At 47.8% G+C, this 23,731-nt stretch overlaps 2 protein-coding genes across 13 annotated transcripts in view; one reads left to right on the top strand and one right to left on the bottom strand.

Moving 5' to 3' along the window:
- The window catches only part of ARSG (arylsulfatase G), an 87,410-nt gene extending 84,822 nt beyond the window's left edge, over positions 1–2,588 (top strand). For all 10 annotated transcript variants that reach the window (XM_075119204.1, XM_075119205.1, XM_075119207.1 and 7 more), the window contains 2 exons: positions 572–662; positions 2,186–2,588. In XM_075119204.1, coding sequence (XP_074975305.1) covers positions 572–662; positions 2,186–2,499 — 405 coding nt within the window. In that variant the 3' untranslated portion in view covers positions 2,500–2,588. The remainder of the gene's footprint in view (positions 1–571; positions 663–2,185) is intronic.
- A 1,641-nt stretch (positions 2,589–4,229) lies between these two features.
- The window catches only part of WIPI1 (WD repeat domain, phosphoinositide interacting 1), a 32,223-nt gene continuing 12,721 nt past the window's right edge, over positions 4,230–23,731 (bottom strand). Inside the window, exons 5-13 of one of the 3 annotated variants that reach the window (XM_048819215.2) lie at positions 19,571–19,668; positions 18,504–18,596; positions 18,072–18,142; positions 15,869–15,976; positions 14,210–14,374; positions 13,475–13,582; positions 12,333–12,454; positions 9,651–9,804; positions 4,230–4,758 (exon numbers count right to left, since the gene is read on the bottom strand). In XM_048819215.2, the coding sequence (XP_048675172.1) occupies positions 9,683–9,804; positions 12,333–12,454; positions 13,475–13,582; positions 14,210–14,374; positions 15,869–15,976; positions 18,072–18,142; positions 18,504–18,596; positions 19,571–19,668 (887 nt within the window). In that variant the 3' untranslated portion in view covers positions 4,230–4,758; positions 9,651–9,682. The remainder of the gene's footprint in view (positions 4,759–9,650; positions 9,805–12,332; positions 12,455–13,474; positions 13,583–14,209; positions 14,375–15,868; positions 15,977–18,071; positions 18,143–18,503; positions 18,597–19,570; positions 19,669–23,731) is intronic. The other 2 variants (XM_048819216.2, XM_048819214.2) reach the window with 2 other exon arrangements.

Here is a 23,731-nt window from a genome sequence, read left to right as displayed (position 1 = left end):
CTAAAGAAACAGAAGGGTGTTAGCAACCCTTCCAAGGAGCTGCTACATTCTGGCTAGTCATATTCGTTCTTGCATTGACACCCTGTTAAGGATGAGATGTGAAAACAAGAGTGATTGTTATAAACAGGCAAAATGGTTGATCAGATCTCTAGTGCACAATTAGCGCCCGTCAGCTGTTCATCAGGGAAGGAAATGGACTCCAAGGGCCCTGCCTCAGGGAACAGGATATAAGAGAAAAGGTGAGAAAGGACGAATAAAAAACATCTAAGGAACCAGACTCAGTGTCTTACCTTGGCAAGCAGAATTCTCACAGCATGACATATGCAAGCCATACTCTGTCACCAGGGGATTGAAGCAAAGAAACAACAATGGCTCTTACTCTTCCATTTTGCTTCCAAAGTATGCTTGAGCCTCAAGACTTGTAATTTGGTGGGAAAGCAGAATGGCTGCCTCTGCAAGCACAGCCTGGTCTCCTCTGGGGCTGTGTCAGAGCTCAGGGCAGGAACAGATGAAATCTTACCCGGTATCCCCCTAAGTAAGGCTAACGTGTTGCCTTCTTTTCTTCCTGTAGACGTTGTTTCACCCCAACAGTGGAGCAGCTGGAAAGGACGGAGAGATAAAAGCGCTACGGCTGGCTCAATACAAGGCATTTTACACTACAGGTATAGTCTGTTTGAATTTAGGAAAAGCCCCTCCTCCAAAGGCCTACGTGCCCTTAGGGAGAGATTTAAAAATCCAGGCAGATTGGTACAAACAAGCACAAATCCAGGAGCCTCCTGCAAACCAGAAAATGAATCAAATTCTTGCCCCAGCCACGGATACCTCCCCTGCAGGCTTCGCGGCCCAGAGTTGGTGACCTTCAGGGCAGCTTCAGACCAAGGGGAGTGTGAATTCCAAAGCTGAGGATGCCTCCCAGAGAACGTGCTGACAGCAGCTTCCTCTCAGCCCCAGATTCAGCAAGGCACCTAGGCCCGTGGCTTCAGCGGGGCAAGCCAGGTGCTTAAAGGTAGCATGTGCTGCAGTGCTTTTTTGAGTCATGACCTGGAACGAGGGCTTTAGCCACAGCACCTCTGATGGTCACAACGACTACTAGTGGTGACCTCTGGAAACAAAGGTGGGGAAGCAGACACCCAGAGCACGTCAACAGAAGTTACAGAGGAAGGATCCTGATGTGAGAGGACAGCAAGAGGAATGACATGCTCCTCTGCAGCCCTCTGGAAATGCTTAGAGTCCATTAACCCTATGATTAGGGATGATTAAAATGGTTCCCTCACACACAATTCCACTGCTTCTGTTCATAGCATTTGGCTTGTTCTAAGGCATCTCCAATGCAGTATGTAGCCCCTACAGAGCAGGTGCCTTCCCTGCCAGGGTCTCTGCTTACCAGCAGCACTGGACCTGCTCATGCTTCATCTCATTTCCTTTATTTTTAACCTTCAGTTCATTTAGCCTTCTTGTGGCTATTCTTGTGTCCCTGTGTTGTCCTTTGCCTCTCTATTCCCTTTTAGAGCAGCCCACAAAACGCCTTGCTATCCTTCCCTTGCCTGTAGAGCTTGCAAAAGCTATAATTTCATAACTGGGTCAAACTTGGGTCAGCCCATGCAAACCAATGCACAACCTTGCTGGAGGGTTTCAACCACAGCTGCAATCTCCCTTGCAGTACACGATTTCTGAGCTATAATTACTGAAGGCTGTCATGCTAGTACTGTTTGCCAGAGATCACAGGAAGCCCTAGGACTGTCACTTCATATAATTTAGCTCCCTAGCCTGTCTCTGGTACGATTCCTAAAGAGCAGGCAGTGACTTTTACAAATGTTTCCAATACAGCACCACTGCCCAGTAGATGTTGCTGGGCAGGACTTTCCCTAGCCTATCACTGGAATAATCCATGTAGAACTCAAAGCTTTTCAGTCTGCTGCTAGGTTGTTAAGCCATGTCCAGCAATGTGGTAGCAACTGTAGGTATAAGAGCTTAGACCTACACTAGAAACTCACTGATCTCCTTTGCTTTTGAGTAACTCATTTGCCACAGATATAAATCTGCTAGCCTAGGACCCTGGCACCTCTTGGTAACAGCAGTACCTGCTGCATGTGTTCAGGCTGTTTCGTCTGCTGGAAACTAATGACACTGCAGCAGGGATGGCTGCCAGGGGACTTGAGAGTTTTTCTCTGGGTTTCCATTCCAGGCGGGGCGAAAGCCTGTGACGGAAGCATTGGGCTGGAAGAGCATCACCAGCCACCGCTCATTTTTAATCTGGATCACGACATTCAGGAGCAGGTGCCTCTGGACATGAAGGCTGGCGAGTATCAGGCTGTGCTACCTGCGATAACCAGGGCTTTGACAGACTTTCTTCACGATATTGCATCAGACAACGTCTCAACAGCTGATTACGCCCATGATCCAGCAGTGACGCCCTGCTGCAATCCACAGCACATAGTTTGCCGATGTCAGGCTTGCTGCTCTAGCCCTGCCATGGTAGACTATAACAGGGAGCCGTAATCAACAGTTTCACACTGACTTGGCTGTCAGGTCAGTCTGTGCTGTTCTAACTGTGCTGTATGCAAATAAATCTGATGCTGTCTAAACCAGCTCGAAGAGCTAGCGTATCAGGGCGTAGTTGCAGCTGGCATGGTTCTCTTTGCACAGCGTTTAGAATAGCGTGGCCACGTTGCAATCCCTTTGAGACACTGTGGGTGGAGTGTTCTGGAAAGCTCACCTTCTCTGCTCCTGCATGAAGAGGGGACAAAGAGCAGGTAGATCTAGATCAGTGGTTCTCAACCTATTTACCGTTGTGGGCTATGTCCAACACTGCCTGCATGGATGTCACATCAGCTGCAGCTCTGTGCTGAATGGGCTGCAAGCAGCCCACAGGTTGAGAACCCCTGCTCTAGATTGTGGTTGGGGAGGAAGAAGGAGGCATGTGCTTCATGGGCTCGCTTGGTGACGGAGGCGGTTCTTGGGTCAAAGCCCTTGTCTATTGCATTAGCCCCTGCCTGTACCTTGGAGGAGAATTGCTGCAAAAGATGAACCTGCATGTCAGTTGCCCTTCTGTGATCTGAAACTGGCCTTGAAGGGGACTTGGGGGGACGTGACAAGAGAGGATGAGCACAGATCGGGAGGGATGGGGCCCAGGAGGCAGTGGATTAAACCTTTGTACATATGGCCATGGCCTATCTAGAGGCCCTGAGATCTGTTGGCTCAGAGGGCCAGACACCCCCTGCTATTCTTGGGGAGATGAGGGCTCATCTTTACTCCCTCTGGCAGCACAAGATGGTCACTCCAGTCTCCAGGTGGGTTTTTTCCTCTAGGGTTAAACCAGTATGGGATTTACATGAAGCTGAGATGAAGACAGTGACCCAGCTCTGTACCCTAGGGACAGGGGAATTGCACGGATAACTGACCTCCTCCTTGAGACTTAGCTGACAAGTAGTAAGGCCAACCTCCACCCTCTTCCTCCCAGGATTTCTTATCCATATTTACAAAAGGCTCCTGCTTAGAATAATGTCCTGTACTTCCAGGGCAACTTGCACCTCTGAGGATCTCACAGCACTTTGCCAAGATGGGCAAGTGTTAGCTCAGCCTGCTGTCCCTGCCCTGTTGTAAGGGCTTTTGGGGATGGCCTAGAGAGGAGGTGTGAAAGGGGCAGAGCCAGAGTGTGATGCCCTCCTGCAATCTTGACCATTAAAGGAGCTCCTTGGGAGCTGTTAACCATTGGCACAAGGCAGCCCAGCCCAGAGACCAACCTGGTGCCTGGCAGTTCCCTGAATGGTTATCGGAAGCCTAAATGCCCCTCCTTTCCCAGACTGCTCTGGCACATCTGGGAATCTGGGCCATTATCTCCATGTTACTAATGGGGAATCCCAGGCAAAAGTTAAGTGAATCCCCCAAGGCTGCAGCAGGTCAGTGTCACAGCAGCAAACAGGGACCACAGGTCCCACATCCTGGACAATGCTCCTGAAGCCAGAAGGGGTTGGGCAGGGTAAGTTAGTTCAGGTTCAGCAGCAGCAGCTGTCTTGAGCCTCAATTCCCATCTCTGACAATGATGCCCTTCACTCCAAAAATAGTATTGTTTGAAACAAACCAGTCAGCATGCAGCTGAAGGCAATGGGTTGTGATTCATGAACAGTCAAAACCAAAACTAGGAGCAGTTCCACTAATAAACCTGAATCAAGATAGACATCCGTAGGGACCCCCAGAGAACAGCAAGAACTCTCACACTGAGCAGCCACTGACATATGATGATTTTATTACTAGTCTTCTGGTAGAGCTCAAACATAATAAATTGGGGGATTTCCCCCTAATATCACTGCAAAAATACTCTGCATGGATAAAATATTATGTATATACTGTACAAAGACATCATTTAATAGACTTTATACACAGAAAACAGCATAAATTAGAAAAGGGAAAACCATGTATATAAAATTCAGGTTACATACAAATCTGGTCTGGTTAGCATTTACAATGTGGTTTTAATGTCTCCTTTGTTAAATATAGCACTGTGCATGCAGTACGTTTATACCACACCCATATACGTCAAACACAGGGCCAGAAGGGTGAGGTAACCACTTGAACATACTGTCGTAAAGCAATGCAGCACCTCTGGTTATTCGCCCTGTTGTAGGCGCCCACAAATCTGTTCTTCCACACTGCTGGGTTTTTCCAAACCACCTCCCAGCGCCTGTCCCGAATCCGGAGGTTGGCTTCTCATCATGACCTCTTCACTTTGCCCGGGTGACCTCCACGGCACAAGATTATCTACCAAAATCAAAACAGAACTGCCTTACTTTTCCCAGTGAGCGGTCGTTAAGCAGGGTGCATCGCAGAAGGCTTTGCACACGTACAGGGGAGAAGACACCATGCAGTGTTTTACTTTCTGGTCAATGGGTGTTGTGTGGGTCAGTTAGTTTTTGCCCTACATGTATAGGTTGGTGATAATGTGTGTCCCTTATCCAGCTGCCTTTGCATCCAGAACACAGATTAAAAACAGACAAAGCATGCAGACATACTGAATCACTATGTGTCAGCTATTAACTCCGGTAACAGAATCCGGCAGCCTCCTCAGGACACAGGCAGGAAATATACAATGGCAAGGACTTTTTAATAGCTACTTCATACCAGCACTGCACACAAGCCCCAAGAAGGTACCAAAGATCTCTTGGCAAGAACTGCACCTTCTTATGGAAAAGCCTGGGGCAGGGCTGTGCTCACCCACCCTCTACCCCCAGAAGGGTTCCTCTGCTTTACGGAGACTCCACACAGCAGCTAATGTGTTCTTGGTGTCAGCGCACAGATGCCTGCTGGGGTAGATCATCCCACAGCTCCTACTGAAATGACCTCCATCTTGGGCTCCGTTGCAGAGACACTGAACACTCTTTCAAGCCTGGTCCGATGGGGAAAAAATAAGGGATTTTACTCTTGATGAGCTTGCAAGGAACCACTAGCTGTGCTTTATGGTCCTTCGGCCACACAAATGTCCTAATTTTGTGTCTAATGATGCTGAAGCTGAGAGAGGCAGAGCTGGATTCTACATCACAAAGAGGATCAAGCTAACATAGCTGTGTCTGGGCCTATTCCTGCAGGTCTTACTCAGGCAAAAACTCCTTTTTAAGTCAGTGAGTCAGGAGTTGCTAGAAGGAGCAAAAGGCTAGCCATACTTCCACAGAAGCTTTGCACCAAGGAGGAGCATTATTAACAGACGGTTCCACAGAGGCACTTTTGCTCTTTGTTACTGTAGGTGGCAACTATAAAGAAATGTAGCCAAAAGTTCCAAATGTCTACGTAGCAGAGTGAGGCCTGGTCTACACGGGGGGAGGGGTGGTCACGCAGGAATACTGGGGTGTGTATTGCAATGGGCAAACATTCATCAGTAATCCAAATTGCAGCAAACAGGTGGTAAATGGATATGGCCCATTGTAGGGATCTGTTTTTTCATTGCTATCGACAATGCGAGTCGCTGAGCATGCACACAGGAGCTGTATGCTCACAGTGGCAGCAGTGTCCTTCAGCTGCCCGCCCTTTTGTACTGGCCACTCAAGTGCCATTAAATCTGGAGGTAACAGAACAAGAGGTCCTGAGCATGGAAGCCATTTTAAAGGCTCCTTTTGCATTTTGGTCCCAAGCCCTTGGTTCTATCAAATAACGGATCGCTCTGCAATCTCTAGCTGAAGTTCAGAAAACACCTCTAATGAAATTCCCTCTTGCTATCAGGCTCCATCTTAACATTCCTGATACGAGATTCTTTGGTTCTCAGCACATGTAGAAGAATCCAACAGAAATGTAACCACGCATTATACCCCTGCATTAGAGCTCTATAGGCGGGCTTTACATTCTGCACAGATCCTCTTTCCTATTACATTCTACGGGTCTTTGCAGAAATTTGTACAGCATGTAGATTTCATTTCTATTGAAGCTGCTCTGTTGGTTTCATCCTTCTTGCTCATAAATGCTTGCTCAATCCTATAGGACTCTTCCATAAAACCTCATGACCACGCTACCTCTTTAGAGCTCTCAGAAAAACACCTTGTGATAATGGTGTCCTGAAGAAGCTGCAATGAATTCTGAAAGGCTACTTTGGCTATGTGGCCAAAATCACATCAGCATTAAACTTGGGCGTAAAGTGCCTACATCAACAATTACTTAGGCTCCTGGCAAGCTCTTTTGGAATACTGACTGCCGTAAGTCAGATCCCTAGCATAGGTAAGCAGAAGTCAAGTTCCAGCTGTGTGTGGCCAGAACCACATGAACATTTAAAGCTGGACCTGTACATCGAATAAATAACGTGGGTTCATTCCTCCCTTCCCACAAGGATTTCTGGTCCTCTCAGCAAGTCAGCATTCTGCAGGGATCAAGTATTGACTTCAGTGCTTTCCTCTCGAGACAATCAATCTTAGGGTACTATGCTGCCAGCCGTTACTGTCGCATCTGAGCACTTTCCTCATAAAATCAATAGCAAAGTCCTTAAGTGGACTTCACAGAATCAAGTCCACTCCTATCATTGAAAGTGAAATAGGTGATTAACCTCATTCTCCAAGTCACTACCAGTTTCAGTAGCACCTAACAGCATGGGTATCATCCAAACAACTTCTAGTCAGATTTTAAATTCACATAGGTCCTCGGGCTTTTTATCTCCTCCTCTCACTGAGATCTGGCCTGGCCCTTCCCTTGTTAAATTAAGTGGCACCTTTGTATTGCCAGCAACAGGCTCTGGATTAGGCCCAAGCTATGGCACCTTTAATACTAACGATGTAGTCACGTTAAGCAGTGACTGAAGTAAGTCAGTAGAAGGAAGAGTATTTAAAAACCCGAGGAGCTACAGGAAACGGTATGCTGCTCCTTCCACAAAACTGTGTCCAAATACAAAGCGTAACAAGTCGAGCTGGCTGGGGGAGGACAATTCCATTTTCCATTCTCAAGGTTTCAGAATTTGTTTTTGTTCCAAAACCTTTCAAACATTTTAAAGAAACAGAATTGGGTTGAAACGTCTGTTTTCGGATTGGCAAGGTCAGGCTTCGATTCTGATCTCTAGTCAAAAGTGACCAGAGTGTCCACCCTGGACCCCAGATACCTTTCTGTTGAAAACCTCATAGAAATCAATACATCTCCACACATCAAAGTGTTCCGACCAGCCTTACGTAGAAGCAGCCCAGCGTAACCAAATGCTGCACTAGCAACTGGAAACTTCAGCAACAAGGAGGAAAAACAAAGTTCTAAGTCCAAATGCTTCATCTGGAAGTTCCTACTGCTAGGTCACAGCAGAGAGGCCTGTTTTGAGAAATAAGTCACACACGTAAGTTGTTCTGTCAAGTTAATTACGCACAAGGTTTTGACAGATCAAAGTCCATTTAATAAAGGACTGTTGGTGGACAGCAGGGGTTTTGGGCTGCTTTCATACAATCCAATCACAGCATGCAAACTCACTTAAGCATATCAGTTCAGCTCAACTCCTGCTTGCTGGCACTTGCTTGTCCCTAGAACACACACTCAAGTGCAGGTTCCTTGGAAACAAGCATAGGAATTTGTGGTGGGCTACACCCCTTCTAGAACATTGGCTTCAGAACCCCAGGGGTCAATATGGAATGGTTAAAGGGTAAACACTTCAAACTAAATACCCTGAATAGGAAGCCAATGGGGAAGTGGGAAAGAAACACAAGTAAGAGAAAACTGTCATGCCAGGTTTCAAATAAATTACGTTACAGACAATGGAAGGGAACTGTATAATCCATGGCCACGTCATGCACAGTTCTGAACAAAAGCAGTGAGTTTCATGAGAGTTCTGCGACTGGCTAGGTTGCTCTTATATAGCACTCTACATGGGACCTCAAAGTGCTTTAGAGTATCACTAAACCCTAGTCAACTTTGAAAATCTCAGCCACCAATTGTGGGTCGCATCCTGAGACCCTAATACAGTTTTTACTTGGTCCTTACTCAGGCAAAACTTCCACTGAAGATGGATGAGGACTGAGTAAAGGGCTCAGGATTCGGTCCACAGTAAATTGCTGCAACAATTTAGTCAAGTCAAAGTGTCCTGGTATATTAATGTGTTACCATTATGGAGAGGCTGCTAAGTACTATAAATTATTATTGCAGGTAACCAACATTTGCCCTCTAAAATGTTAAGCAAACAACATGGTAAGTGTTTGGATACTAGATCACATAGCTGGAGAGACACTGCCAGGTTCAAAGTCTGTTTTAAAAAGCAAAAATGTCCTTACCTCTGGTGACTGATACTGATGACTGTTAAAATATTGGCAATGGATTTTAAATTCTAATACGCTTGTCACCATTTGTGATGGAGGTTTGGGCTTTTTCCAGAGGCGGTGGAAGCTCACTGTGAATTGGGGACATGGGGCAGTGGATCAGAGGTGCTTTACGCGGGGAGCAGGGGGAAGTCGAGGTGTCAGGGATAGACTGTGGAGTGCGATGGGTGCTCTGCATGGGGGGGCTGCTTAGACTCAACGGTGCGCGTGCGTGGTGTGTTCCTGCCTGCTCCCCAACTGGATCCTGGGTGCTGCAGTGGCTGCTCCAGCCTCTCTGGGTCCTGCTCTCGCCTGCCTCTCTCCCTACTACCCCTCACGCCTGTGTGCATGTTATAGGGAATGGCATGCCAGGGTGGCAGCACAGATCAGCCCCTCCTCAATATTTCCATTGTGGTGGCCCTAGCCCCCTTTGCCCCTCTGATTCTGCAGCTCCTGGGATTTTTTTGCATTTCACTCAGCTTGGGAATTAAAAGATCGCTCAGTTTTACGTTCGTTCTGGTCACTTCAAGTTGCAGCTGTACCAGCCCAAAGCTGGGATATGGATATGTTTGCACTGAAGATACTGCCAGGGATCATTTTTTTTGTTAAAAATGCTGCCGTCATCGAAATTAAAGCTGTTTCTATTAATCTGAGAGACGGGCCCAAGATTTAAAGGTCAGATCCAGATTCAGACTTCACCCACATTTGTAGGTGCTTAAATCCTGGGAATTTGCTTGGCCCTCTCTCTAATTAACGTTAGGTTTTGTAGGCTGCATCCCCATCCCTAGCTGCCACAGCTGTGGGCGTAAACTACCTGGCGGTGTCCCTGTAACACAGTTGTTATAGGCTTGATAATGGATCGGGCACATTAGAGAAAAAACGAACAACATCTTTTCTGTAAGAAGTTAATACTTTCTTCTTAGCATGAGGGCTGTACTGCCGTTTTAGGGACTCCTAATGCTCACAGGAGGGAATTCATTCTCGTCATCAAGACACACTGGTCCAGTTGCAAATTCATGTTCTGGGATAACCTCTCCTCGCAGGGCGCCCCCATCTTCCGAGTAACCTATAAAAACAAAGAAAGGCAAAAGATTAAGGACAAATGAATCCAAGAAGCCCAGAGCTGAACAAGTAGAGACACCATCTTCTCACTGCATTTGAGCTCAGAGCTGGTTTCTGCAGCAGTTTCGCAAAGCAGCCAGAGGATCGGGGAGGGTGTTGTCTTTGCCAGCAGTAGTCTGGGGAAACGATTAAGGCGTTAGCTTCTGCAAAATAAGTTTTCTGCTTCCCACCACAGGCAAACGAAGAGGGGCTTGGATAATTTGCCGCAGTAACTTTAACAGCCACGCAGCTGTAGCATAAGAGTCATTCATGCAGAAGACTTGAACTCAATGATATGGCATTTGTTTCTGCAGGATGCATGAAAGAAAGAGGTTTAACAAAGAAAATTAGGTTCAATAGTAAAATAGGTCTCATGCTATACAGACTAATGTCCATGGAAATGATCACACCAGCTCATGTTCCCAAAGAGGGTGAAAGAGTTGAAATTGTAATAATGGCTTATACTGTTTCACTGTCTTTTAGTTTCTTCAATTATTATGACAACCAAATGATCTAGCTTAAATTACATTTGCACCTTGCAGCAATGAGATACTGCCAAGAATTTATTTAATAGAAGAGAAGATCCTGTAAAAAGGATCTTTGTAGAGGACAATTTCTGCTCTCAGTGAATATTAACAGAAGTTGTGCTCAAGTGCATGGAGAGATGCACACCCACCCCTGCAAACTCACTCTCCCTGGCATGCATTCTGCATCAGGAAAGGAAGCAGACTGCTTGATACTAACAAACTGCTGAGGAATCACACTCCATGTTTTGGTAAAACTTGTCAGAGACTTTGGTCTTACTGATTTTACTCCCAAGAATTAGAAACCTGAAACATTCCTTTGTGTTTTTATTTAGGGTTTTTTCTGATCACCTTAGATATGACAGGTTACAGAGTAGCAGCTGAAAGCTTATGCTCAAATAAATTTGTTAGTCTCGAAGGTGCCACAAGTACTCTTTTTTTTTTTTTTTTTTTTAAGATATAATGTTCTGCAAGGCTGCTGTCATGATGGAATCATTTATTTTAAACTGGGGAGCAGATGTGTTAAAGGTGACTGAGCCCATTACAGCAAGCCCAGGTCCCTGTAATAAAAATCTTATCGGCTAGTGTGTATGCAAATCTTGACGACTCGGGAGTCTAACAAGGCAGTCACCCCCGGGCTCCTGCACCATGTTAGCGCTACTTTCTGTACGAAGAGACGAAGTGGTTTCAATAGACCCTGTAGCGATCCTGATGCAGTACCATGGAGATCTGGCTTTTTATGAACCACCACCGTTTCAATGGTTAGACACCAATCTGACAACTGTTACTGGTAACAAATCTTAATGCAAGTGAGGATATGGTTACTGCTGTTCTCAGCGGAGTTGCAGCATAATTTTGATCATTATTAATCATGCTTAGCACTTAGCTAGTGCTCCCTACTGTCAAAGCGTTGCATCATTTTGATGACCCAAAGTTAAGTAAGAATTAGCAAATTCATCATTAGGACACCCTGGTGAAGTAGGAAAACAACGTGGTTTTTTTTCAGTAAACTGACTGTTATCAGTTTGTCTCACTCCTGAAAATCCAAAGACCAGACTCTTTAGAGCCAAGAATGATTTCCTCAACATGTCACTTATTTACACTGTTTAGGGTTCTTGGACATGCAGCCCAGATCCTAGGTACTGGAAACTGGCTACAAGCAAGGATGAAACACAAGATCAGGTCTGGAAAGCGTTCAAAGCTCTGAACAGGGAGAATCTACTAAAGGGTGTGGTGGTTATTCCAGAGAAGGGTGGGGAAAGACACATCGATTTACAGACCTAGGTGCTGCCACAGGGCTCAATGCTACAAATGAGTAGGGTGAGTAATAATGCTGAATATTTACACAGTGCTTTTAATATTCAGAGCTCTTTGAAATGCACTGTATAGCTCCACCGATTTATCATTATTAAACATCACAACACACCTGGGCCAGATTTATTTTACAGATGGTGTCATCTGACGCAAGGAGGTTAAGCGACTAGCTCAAGGCTACAGAGGGAGTCATTATTGGAGAGGAAATTCAAATGTAGATGTTCCCGATGCCCTCTCCTGTGCTCAGCTCACTACAGCAAACCTCTGCCTCATGCATACACGAGCACTGGCATTTCAGAATTGGTGATCATAATAAAACACGGGCTATGGGGAAGGACACCATGGAACTTACAATGAACTTGATGAAACCTGTCAATGGCAATGAAATTCCTGCAGTTGGATCAGTGCAGGAGAGCCCTGAGAGACCCAAAGGGGCACTGTGTGAGCGAAAGGATTAGCCTGGGTGGACCCGATAGCAGGACAGGGTGATGGTGAAGCAGAACAAAACATCTCAACTCATTTCAATGGGCTGCAATGTGGAAAGTGCAGTGCCAGGGAAGCTTCTGCACAGTGATGCTCTTCTGTGAAAAATTCTGACTTTGCTACAATAAGCGTTCACCTGATTAGCCTTTCAGAGATGGCAAGCCCAGCTCACCTGGCATGGATGAAGATGAAGGCATCGTACTTTGTCGGGCTACGGTTGCTGCGTAAGACTGAGGTAATGGAGGCCGGAGGTCATTTTCTTTGTTCTCGTCTGTCTTTCCCAAGCCAAACAGGCTAATTGTTTTGAAGCGAGAGAAGAAATAAGAGTTAGCTTTGATCCTGGCCATTCCCCTCCTCTGCAGCAGTTCTAACAATTCCCCTGTACAAGTCACAGTGATGGATACTGAGCTTCTAAGTAACAGACTCATCCAAAGTTTCTGTGAGATGCCAACCCTGCTACAAAAACATTAGGAGCCCACAGAAACAAGGAAACCGAACATGAACCTGAACCAACCCATCTGGGGCCTGCGCGATGCAGGAGGTACATGGCAAGACCATTGTCACTGATGTCTGAATTAGCCGGGCACGCTAGAGCATGCTGAGCGGTCAGCTTTTACGTGTGTTCTTTTTGTGGGTTTAACAGACAGTGCATAGGCAGGTAGACAGACACATATTCTCTTCCACTCCACCCCAAAGGCTTAATATTATCCATAGCTGTGGAACCCTCTTGGGTTATTCATTTAAAATGAACATACAAATTAAAAGAATCGCACAGGAGAAGACTGCACCCTGCCCAGATGGCTATTTGTGCTTATGGGAGTTCCCTGTACTGCCTTGAACTATCACCCCCCCCGATCAGTTCTAGAGCACCAGAGGGGCAGTTCTTCTGCCTCTCCAGTACACGGACCATGTTCTCCGGCCAGAGGGTCTGACTGCAGGGGAAGTGCTTTGGCGGTAGAAGATCAGGTCAGAATTTCAGAGATGAACAAACCTCTCCAAGGAGGTGGGCTGCAAATGACCCCCCATTCAAAAGCAGAGCGGCTCCGGGCTGAGATTTTTGCAAAGCAGCGAGTGATTGTGATGCCTCGATGTTGGGGTGCTCAGCTGGAAACACCTGAAGGGGCAGGAAGTGCCTAGCATCTGCCCTCTGGAAATCAGACTCCTTCAAAGATTCTCAGGTTGAGCACCCAAAATCACTAGTCACTTTAAATCCTAGGGTCTCGTTTTCCTCTAGGATGGAGTTTCCCTTTTTAAAGATCAGTAGGTGCATCAGCAGCCAGGCCCAGTGGCTCAGAGCACCTGAGATGCGCTTACCTGTGTTTCTTAATTAAGACGCACTCTCCACCATCTTGAGGGTCTAGGTTGTAGATGTAAAGGTGTCCGTCTGATGTTGTAACTAACAGTCGTGGTAGCTTCTGAATCCTAATAAGAAATGAAGTCATGGATCTCTGGGCTAGCAGGGCACTGTAGGAGGAATGCAGAGCTGGGTGTCTCCACCAGGGAGCTTGCCTGCCCTTCACGTGGTAGCACATGAAATTACAGCCATGGCCAGGGTCTGACTGCCATCTTCACATACATACCTCGCACATTCCCACTGCCCTGTATACCCCCATGATGGGCAGTGTGCACACTGAACTGGAGCAGGGAGACAAAGGGCTAAAGCGCTGCAAGGGAGGCCAGACATGGGGCATGCCCGACCCCATCCAACCTGGGTTACCTGTAGTGCAGACATAGCCTTAAAGGGTCCACACAGGGGTGTGCACTGGTTTAACTAACCAATGCAGATTGGTGTGCACACAAGACCTAAGTGATCACCCAAAGTTAAGGAAGGGCTGTGCAGACGACCTAACCTGTACCTCCACCTCTGCCTGCTACATCCCCTGGGAGGACTGTGGTAAGTAACCTACATGCAGTAAATGCACCTTCAACAAGCTAATACACCACCCTTCTCTGCCTGTGCCACATCAGGAAACAATCCAGTTGTGTTCTGTGTCTACAGCACCCTTTGCCAGCTGATGGGATGAAGAGAATGCAGATGTTCCAACGTACGTGGAGAGCGTGCAGATGTTCCTTTGTCCAGAGAAGTTCAAGCGCACGGTGGCAAAGGCTCGGTCCTGGTTCATCATGTCTGATACTTGAGCAGGGAGGTAGTTGGTAGCAGCCATAAACATCTTTCCCATGTAACCACTCCAGGTGGGAGGCTCTTCTGGCCGGCTGGGGATAACAACACACCAGTCACTGAGGCTATGTGCAGTAGCTACCACAACTAGCATCAACAAAACAACGGAGACCAGGGCTAGTTACAATTTACATACGATTAAAACTGGCACAGACATCTTCCCTTTGCCAGCCTGTACAAACTGAATCACAGGAGTTCCCTGAACAGTCTTTGCATAACCCCCAATACCCATGACTTGCTTGCACCAAGAAAAAAATGTCCTACTGGTAACTTCTGCAAACCTCCCACCCCTCGCTCCCCCCCCAGAGTGACTTGCAGGATTGGAGCATTAGATATGGCCAGTAAAATGGAACCTACTTTAATGCAGGCTTGCTAAAGTGGAATTCAAATGGACCAGCCCAGACAGAAAATCTACTCCCCCACCTTTGCCCCAGGGAGGATCATGGGAAAAAAATTAACACTTTACTCGCCTGTCCAAAAGGCAAAACAAATTACTTTCCACGAGCAGCTGGTGACCCAGCAAGTGGGGGAGGCTAGCCCTTGGTCCCTCCCATTCTGTCCGAGGTCCTGTCCCTCCCTCTCCTCTTCCGCCCCCGCAGGAGCCTAGAGCACTCCCCACCGCAGTCCCCAGCCCCAGCACCGGGTGGCATGGTCACAGCGTCCCCAGCCCCGGTGCTGCGCAGGCAGCGGTGCCCCAGCCTCAGCCACCCAGTCCCTGTGGGAGGCAGGCTAGCCAGCCCCAACCCCAGCCAGCCTGGGCCAGGGCCGAGCGCCAGGAACTGCAGGAGGGGGTTCTGGGAGTGTAGCGTGGACAGGGTCATGCCAGGCTGTTTGAGGGGGCACAGCCTCCCCCAGCCTATGATACCTGCTGCCCATGTTACTTTCCCTGTAAGTAGAGTTTTGCAAGGTTAACTTGAACAGGAGGCACTTAGAACAAAGGGCCTGTGAGGCTTTAGGGGCATGCAAAGGGGCCAGTTAGCCTGGCTAGCTCAATTCTGGCCTGTTGTAAGGGGGTGCAACTCCTGTTGACTTCAGTGGGATTCCAGTGCTTATTACTAGCCTTGAATACGGTCTGTTCTATAAGGCTGGATTTGGAAGCTACCTCTCTCTTATATAGCTATTTTCACCCGTAGATCTCGAAGTGCTTTACAGACAGTACAGCATTTATAGGTATCATTAGCTCCTATATAGAGAGGGGGAAACTGAGGCACAGAGCGACAACGTGACTTGCCCAAGGTCACCCTGCAGGCCAGTGACAGTGCTAGGAATAGAACCCCAAGTCGCCTGAGTCCCAAACCAGGGGTCTATCCAGTAGGCCACACTGCCCCTCCACAGCTTGATTTAAAACTGCGACGGGTCACATCAGATCTGCATGGGGAATGTGTCTCTGAGGATGGTCCTCCTGCTGGCAAGTGATGCCAATCAGAGAACACCATGGAGCCTGCAATGTGAGACTCCAAGAACCATGGCCATTCCCATGCAGGGAAACATACCCTCTGGGGCAAGTGGCTTAGCTCAGAGCCTCTCACCTGTCTGTGGTATGTTCCAATTTAAAGATGTGCACGGTCTCGGTGTTACTTGAAGCACACAGGAACTGTGAGTCCATACTGAACACGAGAGAGCTGATGTTCACGTACCTAGGGCAGAGAAAACAAAGGGCCCGTCACCGAATGGTGCACAACCAAAAGGGACACACCACAGCAGCCACACCCAGCCACCTGTAAATCCTCTCCACTGACAGAAGATGGCCCAGAGACTGGCAACCTGGTGCAACATTTTGCCCAACTAAGCCCTGGCTATGCTGCCAGGGAAGCCCTGTTAGCATCGTTTTAGCATGAACCATGATTTTTGCTGGTCGGTCGAAACACAACCCTAGAGTGGGGATGTGGCCTTGGCCCCATTACAGGAGCAGCAGAAGCTCCCTAAAAGTGAGGGGGCCACTGGTGCCTGAACTGCAGCCCTGCCCCTAGGACCGTCCCTTTCCCTGAGGTCCTGCCCCCCACATTGCTCCTTCTCCCCAAGACCCCTTTTGCCCCCCACTCGCTCCTCTCCAGCCCCTGCCCCCCCATTGCTTGCCCTTATGGCCAGTAAAAAGTGATGAGGCTATGGCCACCTGCCCTTCCCCATTCTGGAGCCCCGGTACTAGGGTTACGGAGGAGTGGCACGGAGCCTTTCTGGAAACTGCCAGTCATCTCCCAGCCATGCAACACTGGGTAACGGAAGGCAAGAGCTGGGACAGTTTTGTGGCATGAGGTGGTGCTGTCACGGGGGAGACAAAGAGTGCTCAGAGCTCCTGTATTTACTGCTCAGAGGAAAGGGGATGCCCCTTGCTTTCAACAGGGATTTCTGAGGCCTAGTCTATGCAGATTTTGTACCAGCATAACTATGTTGGTCAGGGTACAAATATAGTTATACTGGTACAATCCCTCATGTGGATGCAGTTACCCCAGGATAAAGAGGCCGTATAGCTATAGACCTTATTCTCCTTCCCGTACAAGAATAATCTATGCTGGTATAGTTAAGCAGTACAACTTTCTATCAGCAAGGCCTTAATATTGAGAAGAACCCAAAGACGTGATTCAAACTTCTTCTGACCCAGGCACTGGATCATTCAGATGCATGTTAGCTTCCTCCCCTCTGCTAGCTCTATAGGGCTGGTTTCCTGTTGCCTTACAGGGCAAGTCTACGCTACAAAATTAAGTTGACCCAAGTTACGTCGACGTACAGCCACCGCAGTAATTAAAATCGCTTTGCTCCTTGTGTCGGCAGTGCACGTCCTCACCATGAAAGCTCGCACCGATTTAACTGTGAGCGTGAGGCATTGTGGGACAGCTTCTGAAAGTCAATATAAGCAGCTCAGTGTCTGCACTGACACTGCGTCAACCTAACTACATCGACTTCAGCGCTACGCCTCTCGTGGAGATGGAGTTAAGTAAGGCCTGGTCTATGCTGTGGGGTGTGAGAATCGATCTAAGTTGCGCGAATAACGTAGCTGAAGTTGACGTACTGAGATCTACTCACTGCGGTGAGTCAAGAGCTGACGCTCCCCTATCAAGTCCGCCTGCGCCTCTCACTCTGGTGGAGTATCGGAGTTGACAGGAGAGCGCTCAGCCGTCTAGATTAGACACAATAAATCGACCCCGCTGGATCGATCGCTGCCCAGTAATGTAGACAAGCCCTAAGTGTAGCGAGCGAGTTACATCAGTGGGAGCTACATTTTAGTGTGGACGCTTACAAAGTTAGGTTGATGTAAGCGGCCTTACTTTGACCTACCTGTAGCGCAGACCAGGGCACAGTTGTTTACCTTTAGACAATGTGGGCATAAGACCCAACCAAATCAGAACAGGTAGCTTTTTAACACCCACTTGGCCCAGGCAAAGTGATATTCAGATCTCTGTAGAATGGTATAACTATTGTAACTTCATTACTTAAAGTGGAAGTCCAATTACCTTTCCTTTCAAGTGGAGATTATACAAGAGTCAATGTGTCCAATTTGCCTCCAATTCTCTAGAATCACCCAGTTCTGCAAGCGACTGAACTGGGTCACTCAGCTTGCCAGAGGCAAAATGGGGGAGCTACACAGCACTATCATGTTCCTATAGAAGGACAGTAACATATGCCGAAGCAGCCAAGTTCCTACATGGTCAAGAATGTCTGCAGTGAGAATGTATTTAACATGCTGTTACTTGATCCCTTTGCATGCTTGTTAACAATTTTAAGGAGTGAACCGACCTCTTCATTCCTCTTCTGAATTCGTAGAGTTTTTGCCCATCAGGTACAGAAAATACACGAATGACAGTGCCCTGTAAAAATGCAGGATAAAGGTCATGCAGCAAGCAGGGCAAACAGAAACATGCCCCTCCTCAATGCTTTCTCTGGGGAGTTCAGAACATGCATACACCATTTCCACCTTCCCACTCAAGGATCGGTGCAAAGCAAAATCAAATCTCTTCCTCGCAACTGTGTTTCTTTCATTTGTTCCCCCCCCCCCAGCTCCCTTCCTCCGCTCAATCAATACTAGAGCTTCACTGACATGAAACACAGAAAGATCCACTTCCCATAGAAAAAATAATTTATTTCAAATACTGGATTGCTCTGCGGATCTTCAGCAAACCTGCAAACCCACAGGTATTAAGGAGACTGCTCAGTGGGCTTTTCACTCACTTTTTCTGAAGCGCTTGCTAACTTCGATCCTGTGGAGTTGAAGGTTATTGCAGCAAGGGGCCCATCGTGGGCAGGAATTGTGCAGACTGTTCTCTGTTGGTAAAAAGGTAACAGGAGTGTAAACCAAAGTGCGACGCCCCCGCCTGCTATCTGGGGGCACATTCCATACCTTGGGCCCCAAACCAACCTGCTTTCCATGGAAGGTTCTCTGTTCACTCTGTACTTTAAAATGTGTACTGGGTCCTAAGCAATTACCCTTGATTCATGGTTGTCCCTTAAGTGCCTTTTGAGCTTAGTGCTAAATCCAGGAGGTATCTCACGCTTCCTTCCACCTCACCCCCAGTTCTCCTCCTACCAGAGCCACCATGTTTCAAAGGCAAGTTTGGGCCTGATTCCAAGTAGTGCCCAGAACTTACTACTACTCTGGCAGTTATGGGTGCTCAGCACATCTCCAAATCAGGCCATAATGTAGTGATTGCCCTCCTACCCTTCTCCTTTGACACTTGGCACCTACCTGGGCAAAAGCAGCTCTGAACTCTGGGGACAGTTCATTCTCTGCAGAACATTTAATATTACAAGACAATATAGATTTCTGGGATTTTACCCCAAGGAAACCCGGGCAAGGGAGGACTGGGGACTTGCTAATAATTCTCACTATATGCCACTTACCGGAGCAGCTTAAGTTGCTCACTGGCTCGTCTCTATCTGCCCTGTAGCTCCTTTCATGACCATGCATTTCTCCCGGGTTGCTACATTCAGGATGCAGGACATGAAGGTTGCTTTCCTTACTAAGGAACTAGACCACTGATCTTAAATTCAGTACTTTTGCTCTGGGCATGTGTCAGATAATTAGTTTTAACCACGTGCCATGTCTGGATGAGCAGGAGCGGAGGAGACCCCAAATCTTAGTGGCTGATTTCTGTGCAGTATGGTTATGGGGACTTCCTTTTTTCTCTCTCTCTCTTATTAAAAAAGCTCACCTGGGCATTTCTGTAGCTGTCTTTGTTTACTCAACACAGACTATTTTCTGTCCATGCCCTGAAACCCTCTAGTCACTTTACACCTACCAAATTATTTCCGTCGTAAAGCACAATCTCCCCAATAGTCAAGCTGCCAGGGTATGCCAAGTAGGAGTTGGAATGGTTGATAGAAAGTGCACATAAACCTAGCAAGACATGAAGGCAAAGAAAAATACCGTCAGGTATAGGGTGAGCACACACAATAAAAAACTGAATGGTTACAGTCAGCAACAGAAACGCTGGATTTTCAAGCTCCATTGCTTGGGGGGGGGGGGGGGGGGGGGGGGGGGGGGAAGAGAGCGAGCGTCCAGCCACACACAACATCTGGGGTTTCCCTAAGAATGGGCTGGAAATCACTAGGAAATTCCTCGACTCTGGTGACACCTACTGGCATGTGAGGGTAGGGCTCTCTTCTTCCACTGACAGCCCTCCAAGATGCTTTTAAAGAGGATTCTTTCTTAAAGGTCAATATTGGGTCCAGTTTCTCCCCCTTCATCTGAATTACCACCCTTGGAAATGGAGAGAGTAAATCACTTGCAACATTTCAAAGGGCTCTCTCTAGCTATGTCCTTATCTGACCCCTGTCACTGTGTATCCAAGCCCCTCACAACCACTAATGGATTTTAGTCTCACAACACCCCTGTGCAATAGAGAAGCATCATCCCCATTTTATAAATGGGGCACAGGGTAATTAAGTGATTTGCCCCAGCTCACATGGGAAGCCTATGGCTGAGCTGGAAACTGAATCCAGATCTCGTGAGTCCCAATCTAGCACCCCATCCACTAGGCCATCTTTCCTACCCTCATGTGAGTTTCAGGGGTAGCTGAAGTGACATTTTGGGTGCCTCCAAGCCTGTTCTCGGGGCTGGCTGCAGCGTTTGCAGGACCTTGTGCAGAGTACACCACATGGCATGCCAGCCCATCTCCAGTAACTCACGTGCCACCTCTTGGGGGAGTGTCTGGCTGCAGGGCAGGAGCCCAGGTGCTTATCAGATGGTAACAGGGTTCATTCTAGGGTACTGCACGCTCGGCCTATGGCCCATCCCTGCCCGCTCTGCCCATGTACTGAAATGAATCTTGGTTCTTTCCACCCTCAAACACACACTGCAGCTGCTGTTAAAATGTAGGGGACTGCTGGCCCTGTGAGAATATGGATTTCTGATTTAGTGGGTTTGTAAAACCTCACTGAGCATGGCTAGGAAGGTGCCACAAGTCAGGGAGGCTGCAGAGTTAAAGGCTATTTGTCATCCGGCCAGCTTGTGTGCTCAGCTCTCCAAACAGGAAATGCACCTCCCCCACACACACACTTCATGGGGCTGGTCATGCCAGGATACTGCCTTGGCAAACGCCCAACAGCAGTGCAGGATTAGCTGCAGCTAGTGTTTCAGATCATTGTTTATAACTGAACAAAAGCCTCAACTGAACAGCAGCATCCAATAGCCTGAGATATCCCTTTATCAATCTAGGGTATTTATACAGTGCTAGTCACTGCTCTACCTTGGACTGAGGCGAGCTGCAGCCATATAAACTTGACAGCAGTGGGAAAAGCATTTTAAATAATATAAGGCAGCTGATAAAGCCTGAACAATGTGATCTGGGGGGGCGAAGAGGGCAGAAATGAAATCAAGGATATACCAGAGACTTTTTGATAACAAGTGCAGATAAAAGGCCAAAGAGATAAGGAACGAGTTCCCTCAAAAGGAAGGCCTTGGCTATCAGTCATTACCATTTAAAGGCAACAACGGAGACTGTTCTGTGAAACGGTTTCCTGTCAGGCTGGAGAGGACACAGGAGCTAGAGAATTTTCAAGCTTAAGAAGCTGAGTTCCGAGTCAATCGCGCCCTGCTACAGGCCTGTCTGGAAGACTCAAACAGGAAACCAGGCCAGGGAAAAAGAATACAAATACACAGAGCTGACCTCTTTAAGGCACAAAGAGAAGCATAGCCACTGAGGTAGAGGTGCAACGCGTCCGATTTCTTCCGACGGTGCAGGACAATCTCATCTCAGAGTATTCAAACTACACAGTGAAGGGCTCCCAAACTAAGCAAACATGGGCCCCGATTCGGAGTGCTGCTCAGGATGGGGCAGATGTGGCAAGCTCCATGCTAGCTCAGGGACTGTCAGCCTCCAGGGATCAGTCCAGTCCTTAGCATAGCTGAATAGTCTGAGGGTGGCCCAGAGCAAAAAGGGGCTGCAGGAGTCAGGGGAAGACCAGTTTGACTTGCGTTGAAATTGAACTGTGCTGTTAGTTTAATAAACCAGAACCCACAAAGGGGTGTTATTTGATACAGGAGAGCTTCGATGCAGTTACTGGATCCAGGAAGGGGAAACTGAAGCAGAGGCCGGGCCTGATGCTACAGTTTCTGAGAAAGAGGAGGGAAACGAAAAATCAGAGATGGGCTGAGTTCAAGTCTCCAGGCAATATGGCTCTTCCCGGACCAGGGAAAGTTCAGTAAGAGAACAGTCTGCTGGAAGAGGCTTCCCTGTGAGAGCAGAATGTCCTGCCAGGGTCAATATACTGCAGCCATCCCACTGCTGAGCAACTGACATCATTGGTAAAAATGCAATTGGCCTAATTACAACTCCCCACTGACACGATCTTGTAGCCTTTGAATGGATCTGAGCACCATGAACTCGGAAATCAGTTTCCTGCCTCTGGCACAGATTCACTCTGTGGCTTTGGGGGATTCATTAACCTTCCTGCCCAGTTTCCCCCATCTGCAGAATAGGGCTGTGCTCCCTCTTCTCCCTCACAGCAGTGGCTGGAGAGGACTTGTTAGCAGCCTGTAAAGCTCTTGGGAGATGAAAAGCATTCAGTGTGCTAAGTGCTGTTAGCACTCCAATAACCAAGGGTGGCTCCCTCACACATGAAATCCACAGTCAGACTCACCCTAGCTGGGCATTTACCTGTGCTGAGGAAGATGTCAGAACGTGACTGAGAAGGCAACACTAATCAGACGCAACCTTTCTGGAAAGCCTCTCTGTGGAACCACAGCAGGAAACGTTTCGCCAACACTTGGTTGCAGTGAGTTTGTGGAGAGAGAGTTATTGAGAACATTTCCCGTCCAATTCAAGGACACTGGCTGTGCATGCATGGTTTGCTGTATGCTGCAAACCCCCTCTTGATGCCTTCATCTATATACTGACTGACTGCCCTGGACTCTCAGATAATCCATGTTATCATTACGTGCTGTTGCTTTTGAAACAAGACGATGATCCTTTCAGGCTACTAGAGAACAACAGCATGCCTGGGGGTGTGTGTCCCTTGCGGGATTTTTTTAAAAAAAAAAATCATTGAATTATATGTGAAGCTTTAGTATGTTTAATCCTCAGCAAGGGACCATCTGTTAGGAGACTAAAGTAGGTCACTCTGGAGGGCCAGGCACTGGGTCCCCAGAAAGCCAAGGAGCCCAGCATTCGTTCCATGGAGATGGATTGCATCAGCGACTCTACAATGAGAGATGCCACAATCCATGGCTGTGACATCAGAACAGTGTACAGCAGAACCCACCTTAAGCAGCCACTGCAGACTGCCCTCCTACCACCAAAATACATCATTGGCTAGTGGATGAAGAGCTGGATTCCCCATAAGCAGGACAGGGGGGAATTCAGCTGAGGGAAGCCAGGTGGGTTCTGCTGCTGCCTTCCCTCTATGAGGTTGCCACAGGCAAGGAGGGGCGTTAAGTTGTGGCCAGGCTCCACAGGAGCTCTTCTGGTAGAGGCTGCTCAGAGAGATGGACTGAATTCGTGCAGTCCCTAGACACACTGGCCACACCCCATTCCCCGCCCAGCACTGTACACTTCTGGGGCTGGCCCCATGCAGGTCCCTGGCAGAAGAGTAGTTGCAAGAACTTTCCACTATGGTAAACACCTTCCTGGCTGCCACAGGCCTCTGTTAGGGTGTACACTGGCCTGGAGAGAATCTGGGCCATGGTCTAACTAGAAGTCTATAATGAAGTGTCAAGCTACATGACCCTGTGTGGAGATACAGAGCTATTCTGCTGACTCACCCTGGCAGCAAAAGCAGCTGGGTCTCATTTGCACAGAAACACAAAAGGCTGGGAGCATATCTGAAGTAAGACAGAAGAAAGAGCAGGAAGTCCTGAAGGGAGAAATTCTAATCCTCCCATTCAGGAAGGATCTCGTGGGGTGAAGTCTAAGTATGGTCCTACCTTAAGACTTTGTGACTTTATCTAAAAATAAAGGCAA

Source organism: Caretta caretta, chromosome 14, assembly GCF_965140235.1.
Source record: "Caretta caretta isolate rCarCar2 chromosome 14, rCarCar1.hap1, whole genome shotgun sequence".
NCBI lineage: Eukaryota > Metazoa > Chordata > Testudines > Cheloniidae > Caretta > Caretta caretta.
The sequence above is the reverse complement of the archived record's forward strand: the minus strand, read 5'-3'. Positions and strand labels throughout refer to the sequence as shown.